We start from the raw sequence: 13,405 nt of genomic DNA, 5'->3' as shown, positions 1-13,405 counted from the left end.
ATACCAAAGAGGAAGAAACCCAAACCAAAGTTCCACAAATAACCCACTCAAACCCACGCCAAACCCCATCGTGGCCCTTTGCTGCATTTAACATGCCTGCACTGTGGCAGCTGTAAAGTCTGAGGCTGTGATTGGCAATGCAGCCCTCTGTTTACAAACAGAAAACAAAAATAACTCAATTTGGCACAGCAGAAAACACATTTACTAAACTCTACAGTCACTAGATTATGTGACGATAACCAAAAGCGCAGGAAAGACTCGTCAGTTGCATTCCTTAAATCACCCAGAAAAAACTCCAATAAAATCATAAAAAAGCAATGAACCAACCAAAAAAATCACAGAGCTGTGTGTCCACAGTCAGATAAATCTTATTTTAGCAATGAAACAAGATCAGTCTACTTTTCTAGACACAGCATAGTCAAAAACCTGGCCCTTTAGGAAAAGAAAGTAAGTGTTTTAACAAGGGAAGAGAAGAGGAGAGAAAATGAGGAGAGGGCAGAAAAAGGAGGAGGAGGAAAAATGTGAGAAAACCTGAATGGAAAATGCATTTCCTAGAAGAGCATCTTTTTCCTCCCCTAGAACTTGGTCTCTTGGATACGCTAATAAATGGGTTTTGACCATAATTTATTTCATTACCAACAACAAATTGTCCCTTCACATTACGGTTTCTCACATCAATCCCTCCTACAAAGACATTAGTGCAGACAAATGGCTCACTGGGAAACAAATCATCCCATAACAATATCCTCAGAGCAAAGCTTCTACAATGTAAAAATCCACTGTGTAACACAAGCACTTAAAAATTTGGATCATGATGAATCAGGACTAGGCTATGATCTTGCTCCTTAAACATTCCAGTTTATTATCAAAAAAGATCTCACTCTAACATCTACCTACTTAGTAATTTTGTATCTATTAGCACCATTAAGCTAAATGGGATTTCAAGTATGTTTAGGTTTATTATTTTTAATAGGACTATGCAAGATTAGGGTTACCAAGAGTTTATTTCCACAAATGTAACTGCTCAACCAGTCATTAAAGCAAATTTTCTCAATAGTAACATTTTACAAGATTGACAGTTGAATTAAGATGTGATCTTCAGGAAAAAATCACCATTTAAGAAATAATTCAGTCTTTTTCCTTTGACTAAACTGTGCTTAATGCTCACAAGTTTATCCTTTATTCCACAACACTGAGCATGAGAACTGGTTATTTTACAAACATAAGGAATGAGTTTTGATGTATAAACATCACGGTGACGAACAAAACAGAACTTCTCAAAATTCTTGGTTTTATGAGAGCTTCAACAAAAGAATTCAATACTTTCCTAACAGAGGGACACCAAATGTTTCTGGTGGAAAAAGGAGAGCAGGTTAAGGACAAGACCTTTCCTGTTACAGTAAATGTGTCAAAATAGAGGCCTGTTACCAAATAAAATACTTTTAAGCCTACACTTCCCCAGAACTCCATAATGACTAATTCCCACTGAACAGAGAAAAGGACAGAAGGACCATCAGTGCCCAGAAAAAAAGCATCAGGATGACATCATTGCCTGTCTGCTAGCCAGGAAAGGAAGAGAGGGATTATCTGAATAGTGAACATCTGGATTGTGTATATAAAGGCAGTGAAGGATTTTTATACATATTAGTTCACTGAGTTCCACTGAATTTTTATCTTACAGTGAAACAGTAGTGCTACGATACGCTTTTATAATGAAAAAGCAACAGGAATTCCAGTGGTCTGGGTTAGTGTATTAAAAGATACACAAACAGATTTATCATTCACTGCTTCTCTACTATATTTAATTGGAAAAACTTGGCAGATACTTGAACTTGCAACTCTTTCTTTTTGAATTAAAACAATGCAGTTCAGTAACACTCACTTTTTTCTTTCTGTGTTTCAGATACAAAGATTGCAAGTGACTTTATTCTGAACTTGAAGAGCTGAAATTCAAAACATACTCAGCTCCCCATCCCAGTATTGTAAAGACTGCTTAAAAAAATCTTACTTGTGAAGTGTTTCCATTTCCTCAGAATACAACTCAAACCAAATCTGTATTTTCACATTTTAAATCTCTAGAGTTTTCGTATAAAGAAAAATCAACTGTATTCTAGTACAACTTTATTCAACTTTATTCTTTGCAAAGAAACATTCTTACCTTGAACTGTTAAAGTTGCTGATGCCTCAGCTTTTCCAACCATATTTTCTGCAACACAAGTGTATGATCCCATGTCTCCTGCCATAACTTTTCTGATTTTCAAGGTATGATCATCACGGATTTCGTATCTTTAAATATACATAGTAGTTAACAATGAATAGGAATAGCAGAACTTTGTACAATTTCTGTAAAGGGTAAAAACATGGTGGATTTGCTCTAAAAATATTCTTATTTCTGTATTTCCCATTGGGGGGGGGTGGAAAATATGAATTGATAATGGAAAATAAAGTTTTAAAACCAAAATTTATCCAAGTATTTGAAAACCTTATTCTGATACTATTTGCCTACAATTGAAAAGCCATAACACAGATCATCTTGTTAGAATTCTTTTAACAAGCAAATATAATCTTATTTACTATTCTCCATCTGAATAACAGATTCTTTTTAATATGGTTGAAAAGAAAGTATTGTTCCCATAAAGATCAGAATTGCTTGAAAGTCAATATAAATCACAATTTTATATTTTTTTTCCTAAAGAACAGTGTGGCCTTTTACCAGTTTCTTTCATTGCCTTTCTCTCTTTTTTGTATAATGCAGTCAATGTGTTCCTATTTATGGTAAGTAGATTTTTCTCCTAAACATGACAGTTTTTATTAAAGCTATAGACTACATTATCAAGAAGTTGGATTTGTTGGCCAAAGTCAACTGTTAAAGGATTTCTTCTTTCCACTCCCCTGGAAGTTTTTTAAACTGATAATTAGGATTTCAAAGTAAGTAAATAAGTATTTAATCTATCTCTATATCAATCCACCACAGGATGTATTTATTTTTAATACAGTGTTTTACTTTTTGGCCTGAACAACAGCAATGACAAAAAGTAAGTCCATTGGAAACCTAGTAACAAAAACATGAACAACCAAGGCAGCTTTCTACATTGCCAGACTACATTTTACATCAATTGCAGTTCCAATATATACTTCTTGATGCTGCAATCTTTTTTAGTAATCAGAAAAGACTCTTCAGGTGAAGAATTAATCTGTGTCTGATACTATTGGTTGAACTTGGTTATTTTATATTTGTCATGTGTTGTCACAACAAAAACTAGAAAACAGGCTGTTTTTAAGTTTCAACATAAACTGTAAATTCAGCTAGAGCACAATGCCAATTAGAAATGTTTTATTGGATTCAAGACAAAGAAATTCTAGCTGTCAATCACTGAATGACCCCATCATACACCAAACTAGATGTTATAAAAGGGTAAGTCCAAGTACTGCACCTTGTTTTTGGTAGCTCCCCATCATCTTTCCTCCATCTCACTGTAGGGACTGGGTCCCCTCTCGCCTCACACTTAAACTCTGCACTGTCATCCACAGTTACTGCCAAATTGCTGGGTCTCTTCACAAAAGATGGTCTCTCTAAAGGGAAAGGAAAAGAAAACAAGGATTAATCCAGCAGTTCCGTGTCCAGATATTTCTGTGAGGTGTTCACAGGTGTCAGCAGCAGCAAGCATTCCATGCAATAATTTCCAATGCTGCATTTGAAAGGCAACATTTTCTTCCACCAGCACACATGAAGTAAAACAAGCCAAAAAAACACCCCACAATGTCCTCTCTGTAGTTTTTGTTCATCAAAACTGTTGATATCCCTGACTTAAACTGCAGGACATGGATGACCCAAGTCCTTGATCACCAGAATCAGATTAATTGCTGCACACTTATGCTCAGACTTTCTGGAACAAAAGGTGATCTCAGTACAGGTTGTGTTATTTTGGTAAGCACTGCGAATTTCAGGACCTGTAACAGGATTCAAAGTTGTAGGTTGCTGGGCTATTCATACTTTCATAGCTCCACACCAGGCTGCACTGCAGTGAGGTTTGCACTCTCCCAAGGGTAAAAGTGATTTTAAGCAATTTCTGGAATATTCCAGGAATGACCCATCTAGAAGAGCAGCACCAGATGACAACAGCATGTCCATAAAAGAACTGGGAAGGTTTAACAGGAGAGTGTTTGGCAGGTTCCTTTGCCTAAGGCAGATGAACTTTTTGTCTATAAACATGTGAAAGCTCTGGGAGAGTTGAAAAGTCAGTTGCATGTTTTGACTTGTCTGTACTAAAGATATAAATATCATCCCCCTGGAACTGCAGGAGTCTGAAGCCACTGGCACCATCAGGAAGTGTGAATACCCAAAAATACACCACAGGTTTCTCACAAGAGTACAAAATGACCAGACAGAAGGATAAAGAGACAATCCCATGCTCTCTATGTCTCACATTTGTGTTGGAAAAAAGAAGCTCTAAATATTACTCTGGCTTTGCAGACATAGAGATTCAATATTACAAAAATTTAATGGTTCAAAAAGGAAATGTGAACTGAACAAAACCTTATGAAAAAAAAGCCTTTTTTTATTCTTGTGGATGTCCAGACCAGCTGGACACTTGTGTTGTAGAAAACTTAACTTTGCTGGCAATGGTAGGAAATAATGTTAAATGAAATAGCAAGTAGATCTTTAAGCTGTCAGTTCTAGCCTGGGTTCATATACAAGAAGTGAGAAATAAAACAGAGATCTAGAGACATAAATCTAGTTGTGAATTAAAAAGATACAAACACAGACAACCCCCTACCCTGGCCCCTTTCTTGTAGGTGCTGAAAAAACGAAACCTGAATGTAAGAAAAGAACATGCAGATTAAACCTCAGAGTAGGAATGGTTTGGAGAAGAATATTTAACTTAAATATACAAGAGAGAAAGGACTGATCTGGTAAGCCCAGGACTGCTTTCCAACTGCAAAACCCACAAGAGGCACATTGTTCTCCAGATCAGTTTCCTAAAGGAAGAGTAATGGACTTCCACGAGTTTTTGTCTGCCAATTTATAACACCCTTATTCACATGCAGAAATGGATAAGGGAAATCAGCACTGATTTAAGAATCCATCTTTGTCACATGATTATTTGGTACATACAAGGAAAGCTTAGCAAGGATCACTTTGAAACTTTCTAATATTACAGTTTCTGACACGCAATCCTCCCTCTGATCTAAAACAGAGACCTAGAAGCAGAAGTTCAACTTCTAAATAACCAAACCTCATAAATAGGAGATTAATGTAGAAAAATTTTAATATATGAAGTCAGCATATTTCTCATGCTTTTTCACGCATATCCAAGTCTGAGTTGAAAGAAAAAGGTGTATTAAAGATTTCTAGACACAGGCTTGTAAGACATTCAAAGCTTTATGGCCTCATTTGAAAAAAAAAAAAAAACCAAAAAAACCCTTGCTAGTTTCCCCAGGCTGAAAATCTGAAATATGTCTGAAAGGAACATGACAAGAAGAAAAAGCCAGACAGAGCTCTGCCTGCAATGCACCCCTGTTACAGGTGTTTAGCAAGAAAAAAAAACTTTTCAGCCTAAGTTACCAAACAGTCCAGCCCATGATTCCCTGGCTAGCAGCAGATTAGTGATGAGCTATTAAATGGTACAGTTAAACAGAAGCCTGGTGCCAGGACTTCACTCATGTAATTACAACCTACTTTCAAATTCAGATTTTGCTTGAAAGTTCTGAAAGTCTATTTGATAATAAACTTCCTCCCCTAGTGCTTCAAAAATGTTTATACAAAACCAAAATAAAACAGTACAGGGGATCACAAAGTCTTCCTCAGCTTCTAAAGGGTTACACACCACTTTCTTCCTGGATATTCAGTTTGAACAATTTTAATATGGCACAAAACCTTGTTTTACAAGAAAACTCCTGTTTCACATGAAACCCTGAACAGGTCTTCAAGATGCCTGAGTCCTAGGGAAGGCAGATAAAAGTGCCAAAGACATACAAGAGAGCTCTTAAGTATGAATTTAACAAAAATAAAACCACCAAGAAACTAGTAGTACTGCAGTAGCATTGTGATGGTAACCAGTGTGCTGTGAGCCAGGGCTTGGATGGTATCACCCTGCAAAGATGCAACACCTTTTTTTTTTTGTTTTTTCAGAAACAATCAAGGTGCCTCAAGCCTCCTCTACTTTAAAGTAAAATGAGACATATTTCGAAGGAAAAACACCTAAGTTCTCCTATGCTGAAGGTATACGGAGACTGTACTTGAAGTTACAGCTTCCCTTCTGATGTTGCAACAAAACATGCAAATTCCAGCAAAGCTCAGCTTTTCTAAATGAAAACATATTTTTTTGATGCTCAGAGAGACTATCACCTAAACAAGCTTTACAACACTCAGCACAGGCTCCTATAAATGAAAGGATAATTATGCCAAATAGAAATTTAGAGTAATTCTGACTCTGTCTAGTAAGATGGAAAAAATTAAGCCTCTGCTTCTTAACTTGTTAATGTTTGTTTTGCTGTTATTTCATAATACTGATCCAGTCATGGACATTGGAATTATTTTCAGTTTGAGAATTAAATAAAAAAGCATCTTATAATGGGAAAAAACCATCCCATGGGCTGTAGAGCCATTATCTCCCTTCTATTTACTAGATCACAACCATGAGAAAAACATTTTAAGCACTGGAAAGGAAATGGATGAGAATAATCTTTAGAGCAAGGTTTACTAGGAAAAACACAAGATGGACATTTAAATCAATACAGTTTAAAAGGAGTTCTTACCTAAAACAGTGAGCTCTGCAACTTCACTTTCACGTTCCCCAACCATGTTTGTTCCAACACAAACATATTTGCCAGCATCATTCTTTCTTGTGTATGTGATCATAAGCTTTCCTCCTCTGATCTAGGACAAATCAAGGATAACAAAAATATTTTAATATGAATAGCTTGAAAAAATAGATTTTTACAGATAATAGAACAAAGCCATCTGTGGTTTTCCATATCATATTAAAAAGTGGAAAAAATACTATTAACCTAATTTCCTTCTCTTATACAAAAAGCCTGTGTTTTAGTTTTACATCAGTATTTAAAAATCTCTGAAATTTGGATTCTTGTTACTTTTTTCTTCATTCTGTGTAGTGTAATGCTAGCTGCTCACCAGCCTGTTTAATGCTTGTTAGCCAGAAGGACTACAATTCCTTCCCATGTACTGATACAATCAGGTGGAGAGTAAAAATTAGCACGAGACATAAATCTCATTTTCACATCAAGTGCTGCAATTACCTTTCCTTGACAAGAAATATGTGCACGCTATCCTGCTGCTGGTCGTGCTCATTATTATTCATGAGTTTTGTGTTTGTTTTGATTTTCATTTCTTAAGGAAGTGAAGGAAATTCTTTAGTTCTTCACCTTTAAATAAGTAAGTTTAAAGGCTGATAAGCAGATGAGCGGAAGCAATTATATTCTTAGTGGGAAATGAATAACATTCTGTTCCTTATTTTGAGTTCAGCTTTTGGGAGATAATGGAATTCCAATAACCCCCAAATTAGAAAACACACTTACCTTTGTGATTCCAAATCTTTCTCTGTTATATAAAAATGTACATTAAATGCATATGAAAACACCTGATCTTCCTTTAAAAGGATTTATTCCCCCATTTTATTGACAAATGGTTGAACAAGTTTTAAAGTGCACCAAAACACAGGCAAATATGTGTAGGTAGCTGCATGTTTACCATGTTTACTTTGATATACAAAGAAAGTTCCTTAATTACAGAAAATTCATTTTGAAGAGCACATAAGCTTATGAGCCCAATCACTTCTGAGAACCACTGTGGTTCAAGGCACGGGTGGAAATAGACAATAAATAAAAGCCACATATGAAGCTACATGAAAGGCTCTAATGTGGTCAGTGACAAGGAGGAGAGTGTTCTCAATATGAGGTATTTAGCTGGAGTTGCCTGCAGCTAGGAATCTATCCCTGGAAATTTGACATCTCGAGCAGCGTTGGGCTCTGACTGTCACTGCAGGATGTACAGGCACAGAGATGACAGTCAGTTATTGAGATAAATGGACACGCACGTGGGGCGCAGATAGTGCTGCATACAAATTTCATTCTGTTGCCTTTGGCACTCATTGCTTGAGAGCACAAGAGATATGTCCTTTATCATTCAGGAAGCTGCTAACGCTGAAATTTCAGTGGAGATTTGAGGCACGAGGAATGAAAAAATAAAGGTGACCTGCAAAAACACATTTTTCAAGACTCTATATGCATTTTTAGATTGCTGACTGCCTGAACTGGTAAGCAGGGTAAGAGAACGTAAAATAAAACTAGAAGTCTATATTTATTCGTGTTTTACATCTCCCTAAATCACAGAAAGCAATTGATTTTTCAAATAATGTATGCAAGGGTTTTTAAAAAACTCCAATTTTTGAGTGACTATCACTTGCATTTTTGGAGTATTTTTATACCCAGATACATATGCAGAAATACATGCCTTTTATGTACATAAATACTGACCACACTGGATGGAACAAAGAAATGTATTTATACATCAAAATAATTTTCCAATTCATTTGATTTCACACCCATGTAAACTGAAATCAATGATAACCGTGCATGCCTTCAGAGTCTAAATCCTAGCGACATTCAGTAGCATTTGTGCTCCTCTGTTGTTTTATCACTTTAGAAAATCCCATTCAAATCCACCACAATATGGCACAACTGCATATCTTGCACAAATTATAACCTTAAGCAAGAACAATCCTAGGAATTTCTTGTAGGAATCGGTACAAGACTCTCTTCCAAGCATAGATGGAGGGAAGCATTAAAGCAGAAACATATGAAAAACTAAAAAGTCATTGAAAGTTGCTTTTCTTGAAAGTTATTTGAGATTTAGATAAAGGAGAGGAGGAGGAAGCATTCCCTCATGGATGTTGAAGCAGACTTCCTAAGATGTGCCACGCATGCTGAAGGAGGCTGAGCTTACAACATGGAATTTTGAATGCATGTGCAAAGGGGTTTCTTTTGTTTGGTTGGTTTCTTTAAAACATGAGAAGGGTTTAGAACTTTAGCTACAATGACGGTTATTCCACGCGGAATTGTGATGAATTACACAGCTACAATAAAATGTGCCACCACTGAATGTGGAATTACACATGTCTGTAACTGGAGCAGTCACAGATGGCTAGAAGGAAGTGAACTTCCCCTGGTGGGCAACTACCAAAATTCTTCATTGTATTTTAACAATTAGGCACCCACCATCTCAATAAGGCTGGCCAATCCCTTCAGTTTAATATGATATTGGAAATGAAAATTGCAGCTATGAAAAATTTATGTTGCTTATGTGCAGCATTTCTTCTCAATAGGCAATCCCAGAAATACCTATGGACCACAGACCAACAGCCTTAAGTAAAAAAATACACACTGGAAGACATGCATGTGAAATTTGTAGGAACACAAATAATCACTGCTGAATTTGTTACTAAGTTCATATCCAGTATTTAGAGCTGCAAACAGTCGAATCACCTTTGGAGACAGTATATGAAATCTTGCAAAAGACAACTATTCACAGTCTGTGTAAACTTAACAGTTAATGAAGGTATTTTAATTTGAGTGCTCTGGCTCTTCTCATATTTTTGCCCTTGCCCCAAATACACCAGCTGGACTTTATAGCAACAAATGACATAATGGTTTGCAAAAAGTGACAGGCAGTGAGTGTACCATTACATCCCAAACCTCCTGAAGAGTTGTGACCATGCTGAACACCAAGAGCAGTCCTCTCTCCCTAGCAAACAAGACACAGAAAAGCTTTATTCCACTACTGCTCCAGAACTATGGTTGTGTCGTGGGAAAAGAAAGGCTTTGCTAGCTGCCAAAGCTTTAAGTCTACTTCTGAAATAAGTGTCATGTTTCATTTATACCAAAATGAAGCCAAGGCACTTTTTGCCTTTTCATGCCTCTTCAGGATTTTGTTCTGTGCCTACCAGCAAATCTATCAGGGATTTGCAAGTAGGATAATACAAGAATAGCACTGAATTCTAAGATGAGAAAAAAAGATTGTGATCAGCATTTCACAGATGATCTTCAGCTGCCTGTAAGATGTATGGATTGTTGTATGTATGTTAAGAAAATATGGTGACTTACAGATGGTATGGTGACTTACAGAGACTTTTTGAAAGCTATTTTCTATGACCTGCCTGCCTGACCATATTTTGCTCCTCATCAGTAAATTGCTCATTCAAGCAAGTCCACTTCATTTATTTCTTTAAACAATACTTGGAGATGTTCATAGAGAAAACTCTAGGCACCCACAGAGTTAACTAGGTCCAGAATTGTAAATTATGGCCACCCAGCAGCAAAAAATCATATACAAATAATGAATCAACTCAGTCAGCCAATAAATCAAATCCATAAAAACTTACCCAAGGGTTCTACAACATACCACCAAGAATTCAGTATAGCTGTACACACATATATTCTTATTCTGAAACCATATTTTATATACCTATGTGCGTTGTGTATATGTGTGTAAATTTCTGTACGTATAAATCCATACCCATCTGTCTGTGTTATGAAATATTTTTATATATGTGGGTGATTCATTTACTTTTCACAGAAATGTGGTATGAAATATGAGACAGAATGAAGCAATAAGAGAAATGCCTGGGGAGTCCAAATATAAATGTGAGTGACTTTTTTTTTTTCCCCTCTATTTCCTAGTTTATTTCTATTTAATCAATGAAATCTGCTCAGTTGCAAAATAATTCTAAAACAAATAAATTCATAGGAAAATCAGATTTAGACTGCAGAATGAAATACTGACTTCTGTTTGTATAACCATGGTTTCTGCATATGTGACATCACAAATTTCATATCATTCAGCCTTCTACCCTACAGCATACACAACAACCCATTTTCTTTCACTTTCCAAATTGAAAGTGGTGGGCATGTAACATTAACCTGTCAGACACTGCATTTGGTTTAAAAGAGTACCATCTAATGACAAATAACAATACAACAGTCAAAGTACAAGGTGAGTGCAGGCACTTGTAATTAATAGTGTCACCAATGGTATATCCAAGTAAAATGGAGCTTTTATTTCTTAGTTAAGAAACACAGAGTTTGCTCATTTCCCTCTGTCTGGTCTAGCATCCCAAAATATCCATATCACAACCCACCACTGCAGGAGAGGTTGTAAGGCATGGAATGGCAGTAATAGAAGACAGCTTTGCAGTTTGAACAAAGTTGAACAAAAAAGAGTACAAATGACTCTCTATCTTAATTTTTATTTAAAAATTTGTATCTTGTTCCAAGCCTTGTGAACCCCATGTATTCTTCCCTATCTATTATAGCATGCTTAAATATCAGACACTAGACATCAAAATGTGTTTGGAGCAGGTCTTCAACAATGATTAAAGTTTGCTCTTGTTTAACTTCAAAGTTCAGACAGACGAGTCTGTCCAGCTTTCCGTTCCTTTCTCTGGGACCCCAGGAAGGTACATGCTGCCTCCTCCAGATCAAACACACAAAAAAATTCTTTTTGAAAGTAGTCTGAAACATTCTTTCAAGTGGTCTTCCTGGGCTGTAAATCTGTCATGACAAAGTGCAAAGTCAATTGTTCCCCCCTACCACAGAGACCAACAAAACAGCTTTGCAACACAGCCAGGCCTGAAGGCAGCCTAAAGGAAGGTGCAAAATGCACAGGAACGTGGTTTTACGTAAAAAAAGGTATTTAAGGTAGATAAAATGACAATAGATTCAAGCTGCTGCTTCTGGCACCCCTGCCAATCTGGTACATCAGAGACAGAATCAGATTCAAGTCCATTCATAAGACTCCTTTTCCCAATTTTTTGGCCTCATTATTAATGGCTGTAACTACAAGAAGGTTGATATCCGCAAAGGTTTATGTGTGTTCTGAATTGCTTGGTGAATTCAGAGACAGCTGAGAGTTATTCAGCCCTTGGCATTATCACAAGACACCAAATATGAGAATTGCTTCATGTGTTTGATGCTTCACCCAATGAGACTGTGGAAACAGCCAAGATATATGCAGAATTTAATAAATCAAATTCAGAAAAGAAAAATCCATGCCTCAGCATATGTGATTTTCAGAAGTTTAAAACTGTAACAGTTCCAAATTAACTTTCTATAAACATTTGGCTTTTGTTAATCAAAAAGGGAGATTTAATTCACAATAATCCATATTGGCTACATTAGTCAGAACTAATTTCTGAACAGACAGCTATGTTTATATTGCAATATTTGAACCAGTAAAATACTTCTCTGAAATGCTTTCACAGCTACAGTACAAAACTTTTTCATGCAAAACTTCCTTTCTTGCTATAAACCAAGATTAAATCTTACAACAAATGCATGTTACAACTATCTTCATGGTCTTAAATCTGTTCAACAAAGATGACCAAAAAATTATAAAAAAGAATAAGCAAATGCTTCATAAACTGTTTTTCTCATTACTATTTACTAAGTACAGAAAACACATTAAACTAATTGACAACACTTAGGCACATTCTATGGGTCACTAAAATTATATCTGGAGCTATCAATCTTTCTGCAATATCCAAAGAAGGCCCTGCATGGGAATGATGCGTTTACAATGACAACTGTGAAATTTCTGTAAAACTGTAAATTTAACCCCACGCATAAATCTGCCCTGGATGCAGTGCTGCACATGTAGCTTTCCCTTCAATCAGCGATTGAAATCAGAAGTAAAAGTGAACTTGAACTGAACTCCATGTCTGGTATGTCTTAATTTCTCTTCCCTTAAGCGAGTCAGATGATGTGAAGTATCAGTTACACATGAATTTTCTTTTAAGCATCACCACTACTGTGTTATTTACACACCTCTAAGGATAAAATCTCAGATGAGACAGGGTTAATGCAAAAATCTGTCAGTTTTTAATTATGTTACCTACAGAATCACAAATGTAATAAGGAAAAATAATACTAACAAACCACAATTTTTAAAACATGTTAAAAAATCCTACCTGGTAACCATAAAAGAAACTACATAACCCAAATCTCCAGAGGAATCTAGCAGCCTGTTTAAACGAAAGACCAAGGTCATTCTGAGGGGCTCTGTTAAAATCACCAAGGATGGAGCCAAGGGCTCACCTACATCACTGATTGTGCACGTGGCAGATCACACCTAAACCCTGCAGACAGCACCAGGGTGGAGGGAAGAGAGTACAACCACCAAGACTTTCCACAGGAGTCCAGACTCCGCTGCTGATTCCAAGGGGATTTCAGTTCCTGGCTGTCATCACAGGTACTGACAGTATTGTCTTACTTTCTAAGTCTGAAGCTAATGTTGGCAGGATGACAAGAGATAAGAGCAGCTGTGCAGAGCACCAGTCTTCAACAGCAGAGTCCTAACATTCAATTTATAACTTTAGAAGGATGGGTAGGT

At 36.4% G+C, this 13,405-nt stretch overlaps 1 protein-coding gene across 1 annotated transcript in view; it reads right to left on the bottom strand.

The window, feature by feature from the left end:
* ROBO1 (roundabout guidance receptor 1) overlaps positions 1 to 13,405 on the bottom strand; it is a 243,156-nt gene that overhangs the window by 77,385 nt on the left and 152,366 nt on the right. Inside the window, exons 3-5 of the mRNA XM_033051478.2 lie at positions 6,760 to 6,880; positions 3,435 to 3,573; positions 2,159 to 2,286 (exon numbers count right to left, since the gene is read on the bottom strand). Of these exons, the coding sequence (XP_032907369.1) occupies positions 2,159 to 2,286; positions 3,435 to 3,573; positions 6,760 to 6,880 (388 nt within the window). The remainder of the gene's footprint in view (positions 1 to 2,158; positions 2,287 to 3,434; positions 3,574 to 6,759; positions 6,881 to 13,405) is intronic.

Source organism: Catharus ustulatus, chromosome 2 (assembly GCF_009819885.2).
Source record: "Catharus ustulatus isolate bCatUst1 chromosome 2, bCatUst1.pri.v2, whole genome shotgun sequence".
Classification (NCBI taxonomy): Eukaryota; Metazoa; Chordata; class Aves; order Passeriformes; family Turdidae; genus Catharus; species Catharus ustulatus.
The sequence above is the reverse complement of the archived record's forward strand: the minus strand, read 5'-3'. Positions and strand labels throughout refer to the sequence as shown.